The sequence below is a fragment of the Heteronotia binoei genome, chromosome 2, assembly GCF_032191835.1.
Source record: "Heteronotia binoei isolate CCM8104 ecotype False Entrance Well chromosome 2, APGP_CSIRO_Hbin_v1, whole genome shotgun sequence".
In the NCBI taxonomy this organism is placed as follows: Eukaryota; Metazoa; Chordata; class Lepidosauria; order Squamata; family Gekkonidae; genus Heteronotia; species Heteronotia binoei.
This window is the reverse complement of record NC_083224.1, coordinates 55,922,208-55,938,956: the sequence shown is the minus strand read 5'-3', so window position 1 is coordinate 55,938,956 and position 16,749 is coordinate 55,922,208. Positions and strand designations below refer to the sequence as shown.

The 16,749-nt window shown below is 41.6% G+C and overlaps 1 protein-coding gene across 1 annotated transcript in view; it reads right to left on the bottom strand.

The window, feature by feature from the left end:
- GSS (glutathione synthetase) overlaps positions 1-16,749 on the bottom strand; it is a 30,878-nt gene that overhangs the window by 10,140 nt on the left and 3,989 nt on the right. The window contains exons 3-11 of the mRNA XM_060231015.1: positions 15,892-16,037; positions 13,817-13,892; positions 13,183-13,322; positions 12,416-12,532; positions 11,675-11,755; positions 9,208-9,285; positions 8,073-8,139; positions 4,447-4,641; positions 2,432-2,513 (exon numbers count right to left, since the gene is read on the bottom strand). Of these exons, the coding sequence (XP_060086998.1) occupies positions 2,432-2,513; positions 4,447-4,641; positions 8,073-8,139; positions 9,208-9,285; positions 11,675-11,755; positions 12,416-12,532; positions 13,183-13,322; positions 13,817-13,892; positions 15,892-16,037 (982 nt within the window). The remainder of the gene's footprint in view (positions 1-2,431; positions 2,514-4,446; positions 4,642-8,072; positions 8,140-9,207; positions 9,286-11,674; positions 11,756-12,415; positions 12,533-13,182; positions 13,323-13,816; positions 13,893-15,891; positions 16,038-16,749) is intronic.

Here is a 16,749-nt window from a genome sequence, read left to right as displayed (position 1 = left end):
TGGGGATCTTCTGTTCTCTTGTCTGAACCTGGGCAGGGCATGTTGTGAAGGAAAGGACGATGAATATGTCTGTCTTCAATCCTGTCTTTGGAGAAATTTTGGCATCGCCTTCTTTTTGTCCTTTGTCTCCACCAAAATCTTATCTTACGCCTCTCCGAACAGACGTCCGCCCATGAATGGGTATGACATGACGATATTCTTAGAGTGTGTGTCCGCTGACCAGGCCCTCAGCCATAGGGTCCTACGTGCTGCTGCTGATGAAGACATTACTCTTGAGGCAAATACTAAGGAATCCAAGGTGGAATCAGTTAAAAAGGAAACCGCCTTTAGAACTCTATTTGCCCCATCAATGGCCCTGGCATTTTCCGCAGGTATCATTTGAATAAACTTTTGCACCCGCACAATGCTAGCTCTAGCAACCATGGATCCTACTGCTGATGCCTTAAGGATTATAGCTGCCCCCTCATGTGACCTGTGTAATGCAAATTCCGTCTTTTTGTCTAGCGGGTCCTTTAGAGTTCCCTGCCCATCTTCAAATACCAGATCATAAGACTGTAGTGCAATGATGGATGCGTCAACTAAGGGATCCTGGAGGAACTCATTTGTGAAAGAGTAAAGATGGTACAATTTCTTTAAGAACCCCAGGTATTGCTTGTTAGTAAATGGCTTTTTCCATTCTGCTTTCACTTGACGCTCAAAATATGCCAGAAAGGGAAAAGCCTTTCCTGAACCCACTTGTTTTGGAAAAAATTCCACATCATCTTCCTTGTGTCTCTTTTTGGGTCTATCTCCTTCCTCCTCACTAACATCTGGATCATCATTTAGGTCTAATGCAGTGAGGGTTTTAGACAATAAGTAGCTGAAATCCTCAACTTTAACAAATCTTGCAGAAGGCTCAGGCACTTCTATTGCTGACTCTTCCTCATCCGAAGAAAACTCCCCCTCCTCCCTCTCCCTATTCTGATCTTCCTCCCTTCCTTGCATTGAGCCCCTTGCGCCATCCTAGGCATTCAGCTGCTTTAGTGGGCCAATGAGATTCTCCCGACCCCGTAGGTCTTTTGGGAAGGGGAGAATGTGAGGAAGAGGAGGATGAGGAAGACCTATTTCTCCTTCTGCCCCTCTTAGGGCAGCAGCCCTTTAGTCCCTCCAGAAGTTGGCTGGAAAGGGAGGCTATAAACTCCTGGGACAGCAAAACTGGGCCAACCACTTCCTGTATAGCGCCTTGCCCATCCACTATCTGGGCTCCTCGTAAGGAGGCTCTGGAGGTAGAAAAACTGCCCTGCGCCATTAAGCCTGCACCAGCGGCGTTACTGGATCCCATGAAATGCCTTGCCAGCTCGCATTGCTCACTGTCCTCGGCCTGTGACGCCATTGCGTTCTCCATGCCTTCCCTCTGTCCTGCGCACACAGCTGCGGCTTCGGCTGTGCAGCAACCATGAAGCGGCGATCTTGTTGGGGAGTTCCGAGCAAGCCAACTATGGGTCTTGCTGGCTCCGTTCAAGCCTCTTGTCGGTCTTAAGGGCTCCTGCTCCCCAGCCGATGGAAAGCCGTCCTCCTCCCTTCTGGGCATAAGTAAAGTTCCCTCAGAAATCTGCCTCAGTAGTGGCAGAAAATGGCCACCGGGAGAACGAGGAGACAAGAAAAGGCTTCAGACACTGGGAAAATGAGGCTCGGACAAACAGAGGGACTTAACAGACAAAGACCAATGATCAGGAACAAACAAAGAATAATAAATAATAAGGAACAACTTTTCTTTTCCTCACACAGCTACAAAAACATCAGGCGAAGCCTGACAGTTGCTGCTTTCCCTAATGAGGCAGGAAAAGAACTGAAGGTGGGTGCTGCCTAACAGGAACAGGAAGTTCAAATATTCAAATTTTCCTGCCTCCCTGAAGGAAGGTTAAGAAACACCCCACAACACCCAAGGCCATTCCAGCAGCTGTAAGTGGAGGAGTGGGAATCAAACCCAGTTCTCCCAGGTAAGAGTCCGCACACTTAACCACTACTCCAAACTGAAGTGGGATAGAACATCTGCCTTGAAAACTGCCTCTCTTCCCTTCAATGCCAGTAGATGCAAGCACAGTAGATATAAAATGTTACGTTATTGTTGTATTTACAAATCACTCAGTCCCTGCAACTGCAGGGCTCTGGGTAATGTATAACAAACCAGGAAGCTCCAAAACTCAGACCCCTACTTGGATCATGAAAGGAGCTGTATTACCTCCTTCAGAAGGCTGTGTGTATGCCTGATAGAACCCACATTTCGTGGGGTGCAATGAAAGGCCCAAAGCACCCACAAAAGCTGTAGGTGTCCCTGTTCATACCAAATTTAATATTCAATGATGTCATAATTTTTGTATGCTGTTCAATTGCTTCCACAACTGAGAAGATTATTTCTGACTATAATATGTTACTTCTATTCTATTCTTACCTCCTCCCTCCCGCTGAGGTTTTAAAACAAACCGCTCTGGATCAGCTATGGCCATGGCAACCATCTTATCACCTTCTTCATCCTGAAGAACAAAAAAAAAGGGCCTCTAATATTTTATTATGGTATAACAAGTTCTCAGTACTGGCTTCCGACAAGAGAATTCTATTGCTTGATAAAGACAATTTTCTAGACAAAACAATACACAGATGATTTTACTGAAATAATTTACACTGCTTTCCTACTATGCTCCATCTCTGGAGGCCCAGGTAGCCACCATTGCCAAATCCGCCTTTTTTCATCTTTGGTAGGTATGGCAGTTGGCCCCTTTCCTGGAGCATGACAACTTAGCAACGGTGATCTACGCTACGGTCACCTCGAGAACAGATCACTGTCAGAAGCGATGGGATACCTTCATTATGAGCAAGACTGCATACAACTCATATGACATCACATATACCCAGTACAAAAATCACATTGTAGTAGTCTGATACCAGCTGATTACATACTTTTCTGAAAATGGGATTATTCCTAAGAATCCAATATACAGAAAGTTAATGTATTTTTGAATTTCTAACATTCTTTCTTGGCATGTTTACTAGATAATGTTTTCAATAGATATTGCTGTTAGTCTAACAATATTACAAGGTAAACCTGACACTGTACAAGTTTGTAATGATTGTTCACTGCTTATTTTGTATGACATGTAATGCTATGAAAAGTAACAATAAAGTACTCATTTTGGGGGGGGGGGGAATAAACAGAGAGCCAGCTTGGGCATAAATAAACACAGCCCCTTAATAAACAACAACAAAAAAAGAGAATAGATCAGTGTACATGGGGCTACCCTTGATCCTGACTCGGAAACTACAACTAGTGCAGAACACTGCAGCATGGCTGTTAATGGGGCTGCCTTGATGGGAGCACATTTGGCCAGTGCTGAAAGAGCTGCACTGGCTACCTATTGTGTTCTGAGTCTGTTTCAGGGTGTTGGTATTGACCTTTAAAGCCCTTTATGGCTGGGGGCCTGCCTATCTACAGGACCGCCTTTCTCCTAGGCTTCCCAGTTCCCAGTGGGGGATCCCCCGGTTTTATAGGCTTCCCCCCCTCCCCCATGCACCTCCATGAACGATTCCCATAGGGAATGATGGGGAATTGATCCACAGGTATCGGGGGCTCGGGGGGGGGCTGTTTTTTGAGGTAGAGGCACCAAATTTTCAGTAAAGCATCTAGTGCCTCTCCCCAAAACACCTCCTAAGTTTCAAAAAGACTGGACCAGGGGGTCCAATTCCATGAGCCCCAAAAGAAGGTGCCCCTATCCTTAATCTCCTATGGAGGGAAGGCATTTAAAAAGGTGTGCTGTCCCTTTAAATGTGATGGGCAGAACTCCCTTGAAGTTCAGTTATGCTTGTCACACCCTTGCTCCTGGCTCCGCCTCCAATGTCTCCTGGCTCTACCCCCAAAGTCCCCAGATATTTCTTGAATTGGACTTGGCAACCCTACTTTCTCCACATGTTCCCCAGAGAGCATTGTGTTCAGGGACCCAAAACCTACTGTCCATCCCTGGATCAAAGGAGGCCAGGCTGTGTTCCACATGGGCTAGGGCCTTCTTGGTGGCAGCACCAGAGATGTGGAATGCCTTCCTGGAGGCCATAAGGGCCCTACAGAATCTCTCTCAATTCCGCAGGACCTGCAAAACTGAATTATTTCGACAGGCCTTCAACATCTATCCAGGAGAGGACTGCCACCCTACACCGCTGAGGAGTTACGATCATTATAGGATCGCAATCAGAAATGAAAGATCCCACCTATACTGTAGTTGTACAGCACCATAAAATGTTTTAAATGTAATTATATTTTACTGGTTTTAAATTGTAATTATATATTTGAACTGTTAACTGCCCTGAGTCTGCTTGTGGAGAGGGCGGGATAGAAATCTAAATAAATAAATCTTTGTAAATGCACAATGGCAGCAGAATGCATACAAACCAAGGACAGGACAAAACATAATTCCTTACCATTTCCAGAGAGTACAGGCCAGTGAATGTTGCTCTTATTTGAGCTACTGCTTCAGGTTTATTGGGCAATAGCCTTTCTAGTGTTCCTGGTCGGCTCAGCTCCTGCTGAACTTTTTTGGTCCCAGCAAGCTGTGTGGCAATATCAGGGCACTTCACTGCTCTGGACCTTTCCAGCAACAACCGTGCTTCCCAGTTCTTTGGGCAAACAAAAGTAATTAAGTTTAGACTAATTTCCAGTGTAGCAATTTGTTCTTTATTTAGGAGTTTTGAATCATTTTAAACATCTAATTTGAACATGGACACTGATAACAGAGCTTGCAATAAGCCCAGATGACAATTTTGCTGCCATATACACCCAGACAACACAATCACTGGACCTAAAAACATCGACCACATCATCTCAGGCTCATTCACTTGCTCATCTTCTAACATTATATATGCCATTAAATGCCAACAATGCCCTTCAGTTCTCTACATAGGGCAAACAGGACAAACCCTATACCAAAAGATAAATGGGCACAAATCTGACATCAGGAATCACAAGGCTGAAAAACCTGCAGAACACTTTAACCTCCCAGAACATTCAATGGGTGACTTCAAAGTAGCTGTTTTATTGCAAAGGAACTTCAGGAGCAGAATGGAAAGGGAAACTGTGAATTACAACTTATTACAACTCTTGGAGTTCGATCCTGGCAGAAGCAGGGTTCAGGTAGCTGGCTCAGGGTTGACTCAGCCTTCCATCCTTCCAAGGTTGGTAAAATGAGTACCCAGCTTGCTGAGGGTAAAGTGTAGATGACTGCGGAAGGAAATGGCAAACCACCCCATAACAACAAACAATAAAAGAAAATGTCATGATGGGACGTCACCCCCTGGGTCAGTAATGACTTGGTGCTTGCACCTTTACCTTTACAACTCTTGGAACACACACACTCTCTCTTTTTTTAATCTCAAAATTTTCTTTACTGAAAATTCAAACAGCTTACATAAAATCATAAAGCTTCAAAATATGATACGATTTAAATCCCACACATAGATAATAACACAAAAAATTAAATCTAAGTTAAATAATGCAAAATGAAATCTTAAAAAAGGCAACCACTTTTCCATTACAGACTTATACTGAGATGTTACAGCCAATGTTCCCTCTAAACTGTGAAGTCTCGTGAGCAGAAATTCTACTTTGTGAGATACTAGCATTAAAGTTGAGAGCTATTAGCACTAAAAGTTGTGAGCTACTGCATAAATTAGTTTGCTCTGGGGCCATTTTTCATGACCTAAGACAAAAATGTGTGAGCTGGAGGCTAGAAATCTGTGATCTTGCTCACACTAACTCAGCTTAATAGTAAAATAATCCTAATAGAACAATGTATATAAAGGAACCTCAGTTAATTTCCCACAATTAGAAAAGATTCTCTTACACACTTATCTCCTATTTTGACATAGTTATTGCTTTAATCCTTATTCCCCTTAATTGGATCCATACAGCTGTTGACCCGGTACACTTGGCTTGTTATTCCTGTTTTGCCTCAAAATGTCATAATCATATTATATACTAATCTGCTTTTCAACCCTGTCTATAACTTTGAAGGGTTTTCTTCCATTTCAATGTATCTGAGGAAGTGTGTGCGCACATGAAAGCTCATACCTTGAAAAAAAACTTTGTTGGTCTTAAAGGTTTTACTGGATTCTAACTTTATTCTACACAGTACTAAGTTCTTTAATTACATACTGTGGAACTTTCAGAAATACAAACTGTTCTAAGAGAAAGGAGAACCATCCAGAATAATCTGATAGGGGCTAAGGTTCAGTGGTAGAGCACCTGCTGTTTATGCAGAAGGTTCCAGGTTTAATCCCTAGCACTTCAAGTTAAAGGCTCTCAGGCAGCAGGTTTTACTCTGTCTAAAATGCTGAAGAGCTGCTGCCAGTCAGAAGCAGCAATATTGAACAAGATAGACTGAATCAGACCATTCATATAGCAGTTTCATACATTCATATTAGTATCCTGTTGATGCATTTTTTAATAAAGCGTCATTGAGAAGAGGGCAGCATTTTTGTCAGAGGATGCTTTTGTTCACAAGGGAATTCTCAGAGGAGTCTCTACCCCAGACCATCTAACCAGGGCGTTGGAAGCAGTGGCTGGTTGCAACTGAGCTGGCTGAAGCTCAATCCAGCCAAGATGGAGGTCCTGTACATGAGCCGTGGGGGGCTAAGATCAGGCATCCAGCTCCCCACCCTGGATGGTGTAGCTCAGAAGGTGAGGAGTCTGGGTGTGATACTGGATGCCTCCCTTTCTGTGGAGTCCCAGATCACAGCTGTTGCACGATCTGCCTTTTACCATTTTCGGCAGGCCAGGCAACTAGCACCCTATCTGGCTCCTCGGGACTTAGTTACAGTGATCCATGCAACAGTCACTTCCAGGCTGGACTACTGTAACTCGCTCTATGCAGGCTTGCCATTGAGGCTGACCCAGAAACTCCAGCTGGTGCAGAATGCGGCAGCACGACTACTGACTGAATCGCCTGTACGGGAGAGCAGTCGGCTGATGCTGTGCAGTTTGCACTGGCTACCAATCGAGTACTGGATCCGCTTCAAAAAATTGACAGAAATAAATAAATAATATAATATATTCCTCTAAGTGCCCAGAGGGGGACCAAAACTGGTTACATGTGCTGGTGGGCACCTCTTTCCAACATCTCTTAGAGAAGTGGAATTGATATATAGGGTTTAAAAAAGCAGAACAATACATGACACTACTGTTTAATGTATGGCAGAAAGAAGCAAAGCAAAAAACTCTGAGCGTTTCCCAGAGCATAGACCGGGGAAGCAGCTAAAAAGGCTCCACTTCTGGTAACCTGTGGTAGGCTACCAAAAGGATGTGAGAGTCAACACTCTTGAAGTAAATGCATAACCCACTCACAACTGAAAACCTCCATTTTAGCTTCAGACCATATATTTATCAATGCAGTCCAAAAGCCAGAATCTCATAAGGACATACAAAGGGCCTTCCTGGATCAGGCCAGTGGTCCATCTAGTCCAGATGTTCTCCTCAGTCACTGATAGACACATCCTCTAAGAATCTATCTAATCCCCTTTTAAACCTGTGTATTCCTGTGGCAGCAGATTCCATATTTTAATCATGCTTTGTGTAAAGATGTATTTCCTTCTGCCTGGCCTGAATCCACTGCCCATCAGCTTCATGGGATTCTCTAGAGTTCTAGAATTTTGGGAGAGGAATTTTTATTCCCCTTTGTCCATTCTTTCTACCCCATGTATAATTTTATAAAACTCTATCACGTCTCCCTTAGTTGTCTCTTTTCTAAATGGAAAAGTCCCAAACTCTTCAGCCTTTCCTCATAGGGAAGGTGCTCCAACCCCCTAATCATCTTGGTTGCCCTCCTCTATACTTCTTCCAGCTTTGCAATGTCAAATAGGGTAAGTTGCTGCTTCTATTAACTGAAATTTTGGTGTTCCAATAAAATTAGTTCAGGAAAAGAAATCCTGTCAGCATGCTACTACTTAATAGAGTATTATTTAACTGATGAGTTTTCAGTGTTTTATATTTACACTGGAAACTTATGACTGGTTCACATTTAATGAAATTAAATATTCAAAACAATAGTACTAACCTGTTTATTATAGCTCTTTGGCACGTAACCTTCTCTATAGTATACCACTGCAACTTCTTCTCCATCTCTGGAATTAAAGACAATTAAAAACAAAATCAATCTCACCTTCCCACTAACCTATCAACAAGGGCTATTATATGAATAGCTGATCAGCAACTCTCAGCAGTCAAAGGATGAATCCAACTACCCTCCAAGAAGCTTTCCCCCAGCCTATGAAGTCTTCCTCCCACAGAAGAGTGACTTAAGTTTGTGGAAGGGCTCTTACATTGGAAGAAGTCTTCAGACTTGATCCAAAAAGAAACAATAAATAAACAAACTTTGCTCAGTGGAGTGGAAGGATAGGAGAAGGTCCATGCCACTGCTCCCATAGGAGTCACTGTTTCAATATACTGTTACAAAAATAAGCAAGAGTCTTACAGCACCTTAAAGATTAACAAAATTTTATTCTAGCATAAACTTCTGTGAAGTGGACTCTATCCCATCATGGCAGCTTATGTTGAGGGGGCGGGGAGCAGGGAATGCTGTTAGTCTTTAAGGTGCCAAAGGACTCCTGTTTCTAAGCAGTCAAGATTCCAATGTAAATCCCACAAAGGATTGATTGCAATACATTCTACAGACATTTCTGGTTATCACTGAGAAATATCTTGCAACGGTATTTGATTTTTATCCTGATCTTTTCCAAAAAGGCTCAGGGAGACACAGATGGTCCCCTTCCTATTTTATTACCACAACAACTGTATGAAGTAGAGGGAGATAGTAAACACAAAGTAAAATTTCACACACTTGTAAGAAAGTAATCACATATTGAATTAACATAGGTTTTGCAAAATTCCTGTTTTGTTCATAGGTGCAGGTATTAATACCTTTATTGATGAATTTGTGAAAATCCACATATGATTTCTGTTCCATGCATGAGAGTTTAGCAAGAAGCATGGGAAGAAACACAGATTATTTATCTAACCAATGGAACATATTATACCTCACATTAAAGGGGAACATGTGAACACCTGCAAACATCTAGCACTAAAGTTAATCAATGTTATTTTTGGCACAACAGGCAACACTATAAATGGCAGCTCACAAGGGGCATGATGTGCTTGCCCAACTCAGTGGCAGATCTGTGAGAAATACTTACATATGTAACCTCTTGTCATTATCCAAAGAAGCCTCTTCAAACACATCTTTAAACCTCCGCCGGATTACCCGGATGTTCCTTTAGGAAACAAGTGACAAAGGCACTGAAATTTGCAATAAAAGATGGATATCTTCAAGTTAAGTTATAACTGTCAGAGCTCATAAATGACTTTGGGAAAGGTGTGTGGAATCAAAACAATTGGCAAAAAAAGAAACATTAGTACCATAAACAACAGTACTATCCTAATACGACAGCAAAAAGGATCACATTAAAACCGAATACCAATGGCCAAGTGATGCACAATTTGTTTTAACTGCAATATATTTTAGAGCTGAGATCCCCAACATGGCACCCTGGGGCTTCTTGGGGCCCTCTGGCACTTGTAAAGGTTTTTAGAAAGTGGGCAAGGCCAGATGGGTCTTTTTAAATTTTTGACATTTAAGGTTGTGAAAGATGGGCAAGGGTCATGGCCCTTTTCTGAAAAACACCAATCCTCTTTAGTCCTGTTGGGTGTATAAGCAGAGCAGCTAGCAGCCAATCAAGATCCATGGAAGGGCTCAAGGAGCCTAGTGGGAATGGGAAGTGACAGTATTAAAAGAAGACTCTCTCGATTTCAGTTAGGGTTTATGTCTCCAGAAAGTTAGGTTGGAGAAGTTCTTCATCAGGAAACTTCTGAAGTCCCAGAATCTGCCTTCTGAGTGAGGACAGGAGAAAACAGTAAGAGAGGTAGGATTTTCCTTGTAGAGGAGTGGAATGAAAGAAAATCTTTTGCCAGGAATCCGTGGTATCTTAGCATCTAGTTTCTTAGAGAACTTGGCTGCTAATTGCTCTCAGCATTCCTAAATTATAATTTGTAACCTTATAAATGAATGGGCCCTAAAGCAAATGTGTCAGTCGAGGGTTGGGGTAGAGAGACCACTTTGGTCAAGTTTTATATCTTGCTACCTCTGTTTAAACATCTTTTAAGACCCCAACCTTCACAATGGTATGAAGCAAAGAGTGGCTTTCTGTGCAAACAGCAGACTGATGTTCTAAAAAACAGTGGGACTTGGGCTGCGCAGCTGCTTAATGCACTTTACTTGAACTTCTATTGAGGTCATCAGATAGTTTTAATGTATTTTGATCATTTAGGTGGAAGTTGATAATAGCATCACTACATCAAATTTCGGTCACTTAAAATTTATGTTCTATCAAAATCTGGAAAAGTGGTGACCATGCCAGTAAGCAGAGAGGACAAAGGAGAGCAAGGTGCAGACTAGGATATTTATTTAGCTCTTACAGATCCCAATGTGTTTCATTGTAAGCTTCATTAGAGAATCTGGTGTAAAATGTAGCACACAAATAAAAATGCATTACTCTATAAAACAATAATTAAAATATAACAATAGTATACAATTTGAACATGATATAAATTGGCCTTATATAATTTCTACAATAGCATTCATATTTACAGCAAAAATCTCTTCTATAAAAAGGAACTCAAAAGATCCTTTCTATACAATGTTCATAACAGCAGGATACAAATAAACATTGTGGCATACCTTCTTCAGAGGTTTTCCAGTTCCCGCCTCAAACAGTAAAATGAGCAAGGCAAACCTGGCTGTATTTATAACCAGGTATAATGTATTTTATTTTATACCAAATACCCTAATGAAGCTAACAGCAAAATGCATTGGGATCCACAAGAGCTAATTAAATCTTCTATTTTGTCCCCTGGTTTCCTTTGCTCTCTCTATCAAAATCTGGCCAGAATTGCTCTCTTATTAAGCACATGGGTGAGCCACTCTCACCAGCAATTCAGCATCAACTGTCACTTATAATAATGAAGGCTGAAAATGGTTGGGCACGTGAGAGAAGGGAGTGGCAGGAGAAAAGCATTTATTTTCAATTTTGCATAACTGCGTTAGATGCTTGCAGAATGATGAATGATACTGCCAGGATTTTTTAGCTAGTTCAGTATGTATACTAAACATGTGTGTATACAAGAAAATATTTTTAAACAATGTATTAATTTTGAAAGGCATCCTGTTAAGCAGAGTTTCTGCTTGAAGTGTTGAAGACCTACTATCAGAGTTATGCACCACGTCTCACTTGATATTTTGTGGCTGATTCTGCCACTTATGGCAGCCATTTTGTAGTTGTACCCATCACCCTATGTCAGAATTCCAAAGGTGCCTACAGCATAGGTACAGTAAGATAAAAGCTGCTGTATATGAAATGCTATGCATTTTTATCCAGAAAATTTAAAAGCAAGTTTCTCCACTGCAAGGTGACTTTAAATATGTATTAGCATCACACTGAGAACAATTCAGGCAGAGTTAAACACTTTTAAAATCTATTAATTTCAGTGGGAAAGTCAAGGGCTGCTCTTAAGAGTGTTGTTACACAGAAATACATAGATCCACTTTACAGGACTAATTAAATCGTTTTGCCTAAAATACCACATCTTCTGATATTAGACAATTACCTCTTCCAAAGCTCATTTTCTACACAGCGTTGGTCAAAAATATTCCTCTGAGTTTCTTCAACCAAGAACATTACCACTGCCCTGAAACACACATGCAGCACTTTGTTTGTGAAAAACAGGAAAGAAGCACAACCAATGTACATAAGCAATCAAAGCTAATGGTGGGGGGGGGGGGGGAGAAAAACACAAGAGACAGTAAAAATCAATAGGGTTTGTAGAATCTTTCAGGCTCAAGTGCCGTGTTCTACTGGAGAAAGTTTTCCTTCCAGACGTTTCGTTCTCAGCTGCGGAGAACATCCTCAGTGGCGTTGCAGCCGGAGCAGGCGCTCTGACCTTCTTGGCTGCTGTGCATTGAGTGGGGGATGCACACTCAATGCACAGCAGCCAAGAAGGTCAGAGCGCCTGCTCCGGCTGCAACGCCACTGAGGATGTTCTCCGCAGCTGAGAACGAAACGTCTGGAAGGAAAACTTTCTCCAGTAGAACACGGCACTTGAGCCCGAAAGATTCTACAAACCCTAATTTATTTATTTACTTATCTATGACTTATATCCCGCCCTTCCCATAAAATGGCTCAGGTAATGATGTTACCAGCCGTGAAAACCTGAAATCTTTGAGTAAAAATCAATGTTGCAGAAGTCTCTTTTACATTAACCCTAGAGTTACACTGGACCACTGTGTGAGAATATATGCCTAAGTATGTGCCAAACAGGTACACAAGGAAAATGCAGGATCTTTCTTACCTGTCTGAACCATAGAGTTCCCAAGCTTTTGCAATGCCCATGGAGATCCCTTTGGATGGATTATTTGTCAGTAGTTTAGAAGCTTCCTTGGACTTCCCCAAAACATTCAACACGTGACTGTGATAGTGAGGCAAATGTATACAATACAACAATTCAGAGTACAATTAATGTATATAACCTTGTAGTTAAGCAAAACCCACTTTCTACAGTGCAAGATGTGATCGACTATTTGTTATCAGCCCATTGGGATGACATTACTCTGATCCAGGGTACATAAATACTCTTTATAAACATCATTAGTGTATGTTTATAATAAATCCACAGAGGGTTCCAACTACTATTTATGCATGTGTGTGTAGATTAACAGTAATTTATGAAAAATGTAATAGATAAAGTGATCCAAGAAGATTAGGGTTCCTATATTCTGGACTGGTTTTACATAAATCTTCTACAATTGCACCAAAGAAACTGGCATCAAGGACACAATTCAGCATACTGAAAAGTGACTGAGTAGGATTTCCAGTGGATGAAGGTAGGGGCTTCAGAATCTTCCATCCACCTCATTGCCCCACCTATAATAGCAGAATAATATACAGCCCTGACTAAATAAAGTGGGTGGACATATGACATGGGACAGGATTTTCTGTACAGTAACAATAAACTGCAGTGCTGGGAATATGCAACACAGTGCAATCCTAAGGAGATTCTAAAATCAATGAAGTCTGAGGGATCTAACTCTGCTTAGGAACAGTTTGCGAGTAACATACCGATGTACTGCAGCAGTCCGTGATGCAAGTCCTCCAAAACTGGCAGCAATGGTATTGATTTCTACTTGCTTTAAAGTTGGAGTGCTCTTTATGCCATGATCAAACATGTAGTCAGAGCGATTGATTCCTAAAACCACCGACTGAATAAGACAGAAAGACATGTAGCAGTAGCCATCACCACCAGGTATCACAAAGCACTCTATCAGGCAACTTATTTGTTAACTAGCATCTGCCACTTCAATGAGATGATTCACGTGTTCTTAGTATAGCCCTTCTAAAAGCCATAACATAATGCTTCTGCATTCAGCTGAATATTACACTGGCAATGTCATGTGTCAAGTGCTAAGTAAAATATATTTTATTCTGACAACAAAGAAGATTACTGTTTTGGAAGGCTGCGTAAGTGCCACATAGTTTTGAGACTTCTTCCATCAATGCCCATCAGAAATAGTTAAAGGAGCTAGAAGTAGATAAATGCCTCCTATGTGAGTGACTTCTGCCTTGGTTTATGCCCTAAGTATAAATGTACCTATGTCAACGAAACAATTCAGATATACACAACCAGTTTTACAGATTATAGAATCGCAAGATGTTAAGGAGAATATTTAGCAACAAGGACTTTTATATGGCATACCTGAGTAACTCCTTCTTTCAGCACTTGCCTGTAGATTTTAAAAAGCTGAGCTGTGAAGTCATCCACTTTGATAGTACTAGGAAGAAAGAAGAGAAAGAGCATATGCAGAATTTAAGACTGCTATGACAAAACAAGAAAGTTATCTAAAGGATCTCTTATCAAAGCAACCTGACAAAAGGATAACATTTTTTGCTCAAAAATGCAAACGTTTTGCCAGAAACTGTGACTGGCATCCTCAGAGATGTAACCCAGAAAACTGGAGTTCTCTAACCCAGAAAGAACTCCAGTTTTCTGGGTTACACCTCTGAGGATGCCAGTCACAGTTGCTGGCAAAATGTCAGGTCTCATAATGCCAAAATCACGGCCACACAGCTGGGAAATTCTATAACAGCCAACGGACTCTGGAAGTGAAAGCGTTCAACAACATATTGTGCCAGGGGTGTCAAATGTGTGTCCTGGGGGCCAAATGAAGCCCCCCAAAGGGCTCCTATCAGGCCCCTGAGCAACAGGGTTTCATCTGCTTCCTTCTTCCTCTCTCTTGCTTCCTTCTGCATCACAGCTTGCTTTGCCAGGCTTGCTCAATCACACACAAGCTACAGAGCAAAGCCTCTATTTCTCCATTGGCTGAGGCGCCTCCCTTGAGGAAGAGGGGGGAGGGATAGCTTGCTTTGCCAGGCTCTCTTAATTGCACAGCAGAGCTAATGAGTCAAGCCTCTCTCCCTTCTATTGGTTGAGGCTCCTTCTCTTCCTGGGGAAGGAAGAAAAGAACCAGAGCGTCCTTTGCCTGGTTCTCTGGATCACACAGGAGAGATACAAAGCAAGCACCTTTAAGACCAATGAATGCTAATGTTTTAAGCATGTTTTATTTTAAGTTTTTTAAAAAAATTAATCGTGTTCGTCTGTATGCTTTATAAAGTTTATATCATTGCTACCTGGCATTACATTTTATGACACACATGGCCCGACAAGGTCTCATTTATGTCAAATTCGGCCCTCATAACAAATGAGTTTGACCCCCCTGATTCTATGCTATGACCCTGGGAGAAGGAACAGCAAGTACCAAGAAAGCTAATGGATTAATTTGACATAAATGATGGGATCACAGTGCTAGGAAAAGAGAACCTTAAGCATGGTTCAGGTGCAATGACACTTATCCCCCATCACAGTCCAAACTATACTCTATGGTTTGCTCTGTACTTTACAAATCAAAGTTCTAAATTCTGGGTTGGAATCTTAGTTTGTAAGGCAGAAAACAAACCATAGTTTGTGGTTCAAGTGCAATGACAAATTATGGTGAACCACGAAAGTCTCCTTAAATTGACAAATAAAAAAGTCCCAGGACCCCATAGTTCATCATTATCTGAACCATGCCTTGCTCTATAGAATTCAAAGTATCAAAACTTCTAGGATGAATTTATAATTTTAATAGCTACATGACAGGCTGAATTTCTTCAGACAAAATTTTCCTAAGGAGGTAACCAAAGTACCTTCTGCATAGATGCAGAAGCTCAGCAAAGACGTTAAAACAATGTACTACATATGATGTAGCTCTGAGAAATGCCAAAATAGAGACTGTTGTTTTCCTGCCATTTATGTTCGAGAAGTTAAATACCCTTCAAGAGAGCAAGGATGTGAATGACTGGAAGACACTGAGAAATGTAGGGTTGAGAGATACAAATAAAACATATTAGTGTAAGAAATATCAATGATTAATGTAAGATTTCCATTCAAGAATGAACCCTGTGGAGCAGAGTGGTAAAGTTGCAACACTGCAGTCCAAGCGATCTGCTCACAACCTGAGTTTGATCCTGGCAGAAGCTGGTTCAGGCAGTCAGTTCAAGATTGATTCAGCCTTCCATCCTTCTGAGGTCGGTAAAATGAGTACCCAGCTTGCTGGGGGCGGGGGGGATGTGTAGATGACTGGGGAAGGCAATGGCAAACCACCCCATAAAAGTCTGCTATGAAAATGTTGTGATGTGACATCACCCCAAAGTCGGAAACGACTAGTGCTTGCACAGAGGACTTTACCTTTTTTCCACTCAAGATATTATTTAAATATATTATTATATATATACCTGGCAAGAGTGGACTCCAGGAATTCCGTATTTTTGCTGACTTCATCCACAAGCAGATTAAAATCTTGCTGTACTGAATAGGCTTGCTCAAGGAGGCTGCTTGGTACTACAGATGGGAGCAGTGTAAAGGGAGCATAATTCACAACCTGTTAAAGGGACAGGAAGGATGTATCAACTATTATCTCTCATTCCCTTTGCACAGGGAATCTGCTTAACACATGCAATGGTGTTGCAAATCCTGAGGAAGATAACACCATAGCAACAGTAACCAGTTTTACTAGTAGGATTAACATGAGAGAGGAACCCAAGAAACTAAAATGTTGGTTTACATAAACTGATCATTATAATATCTTTCCAGGTTTTTTTTAATTTAGAAAGGGAAACAGCAACCTATAGGGTCTAATCCTGCTGCCTGCTAGGCACAGGGAGCCCTGGAAGGGGTGGGGGTGGAATGATTAGACAATATTTGGTTGGCAACACCTCCCCACTCCCACCACTTTAGGCACCAAAGCCTGTTACTTCCCTTTAAACAATGCTATGAAGATCCAGTCATTGATCTTCCTGCATCACACCTACTGTGGTCTTCAGTTTACCCACCATCATGTTCATTTTGGAAATGATTTGTGCAACCTGAATGTACATGTAGTGAGTTAGCAGCCATATCCCCTCACATACTGCCCAGTTCACATTACTTAGCCACATGGAGAAAAAGTTATCCATGTCTGTTTCATAGCATCACACAGTAGAAATCAGATTTGCTATTGAGTGTAGACAGGTCTGCAAAAATGAACTTTGATCCATATTATCAAGTGAGCCATGCACATACATCATACTACACCAAACGACAAAACAGGTCAG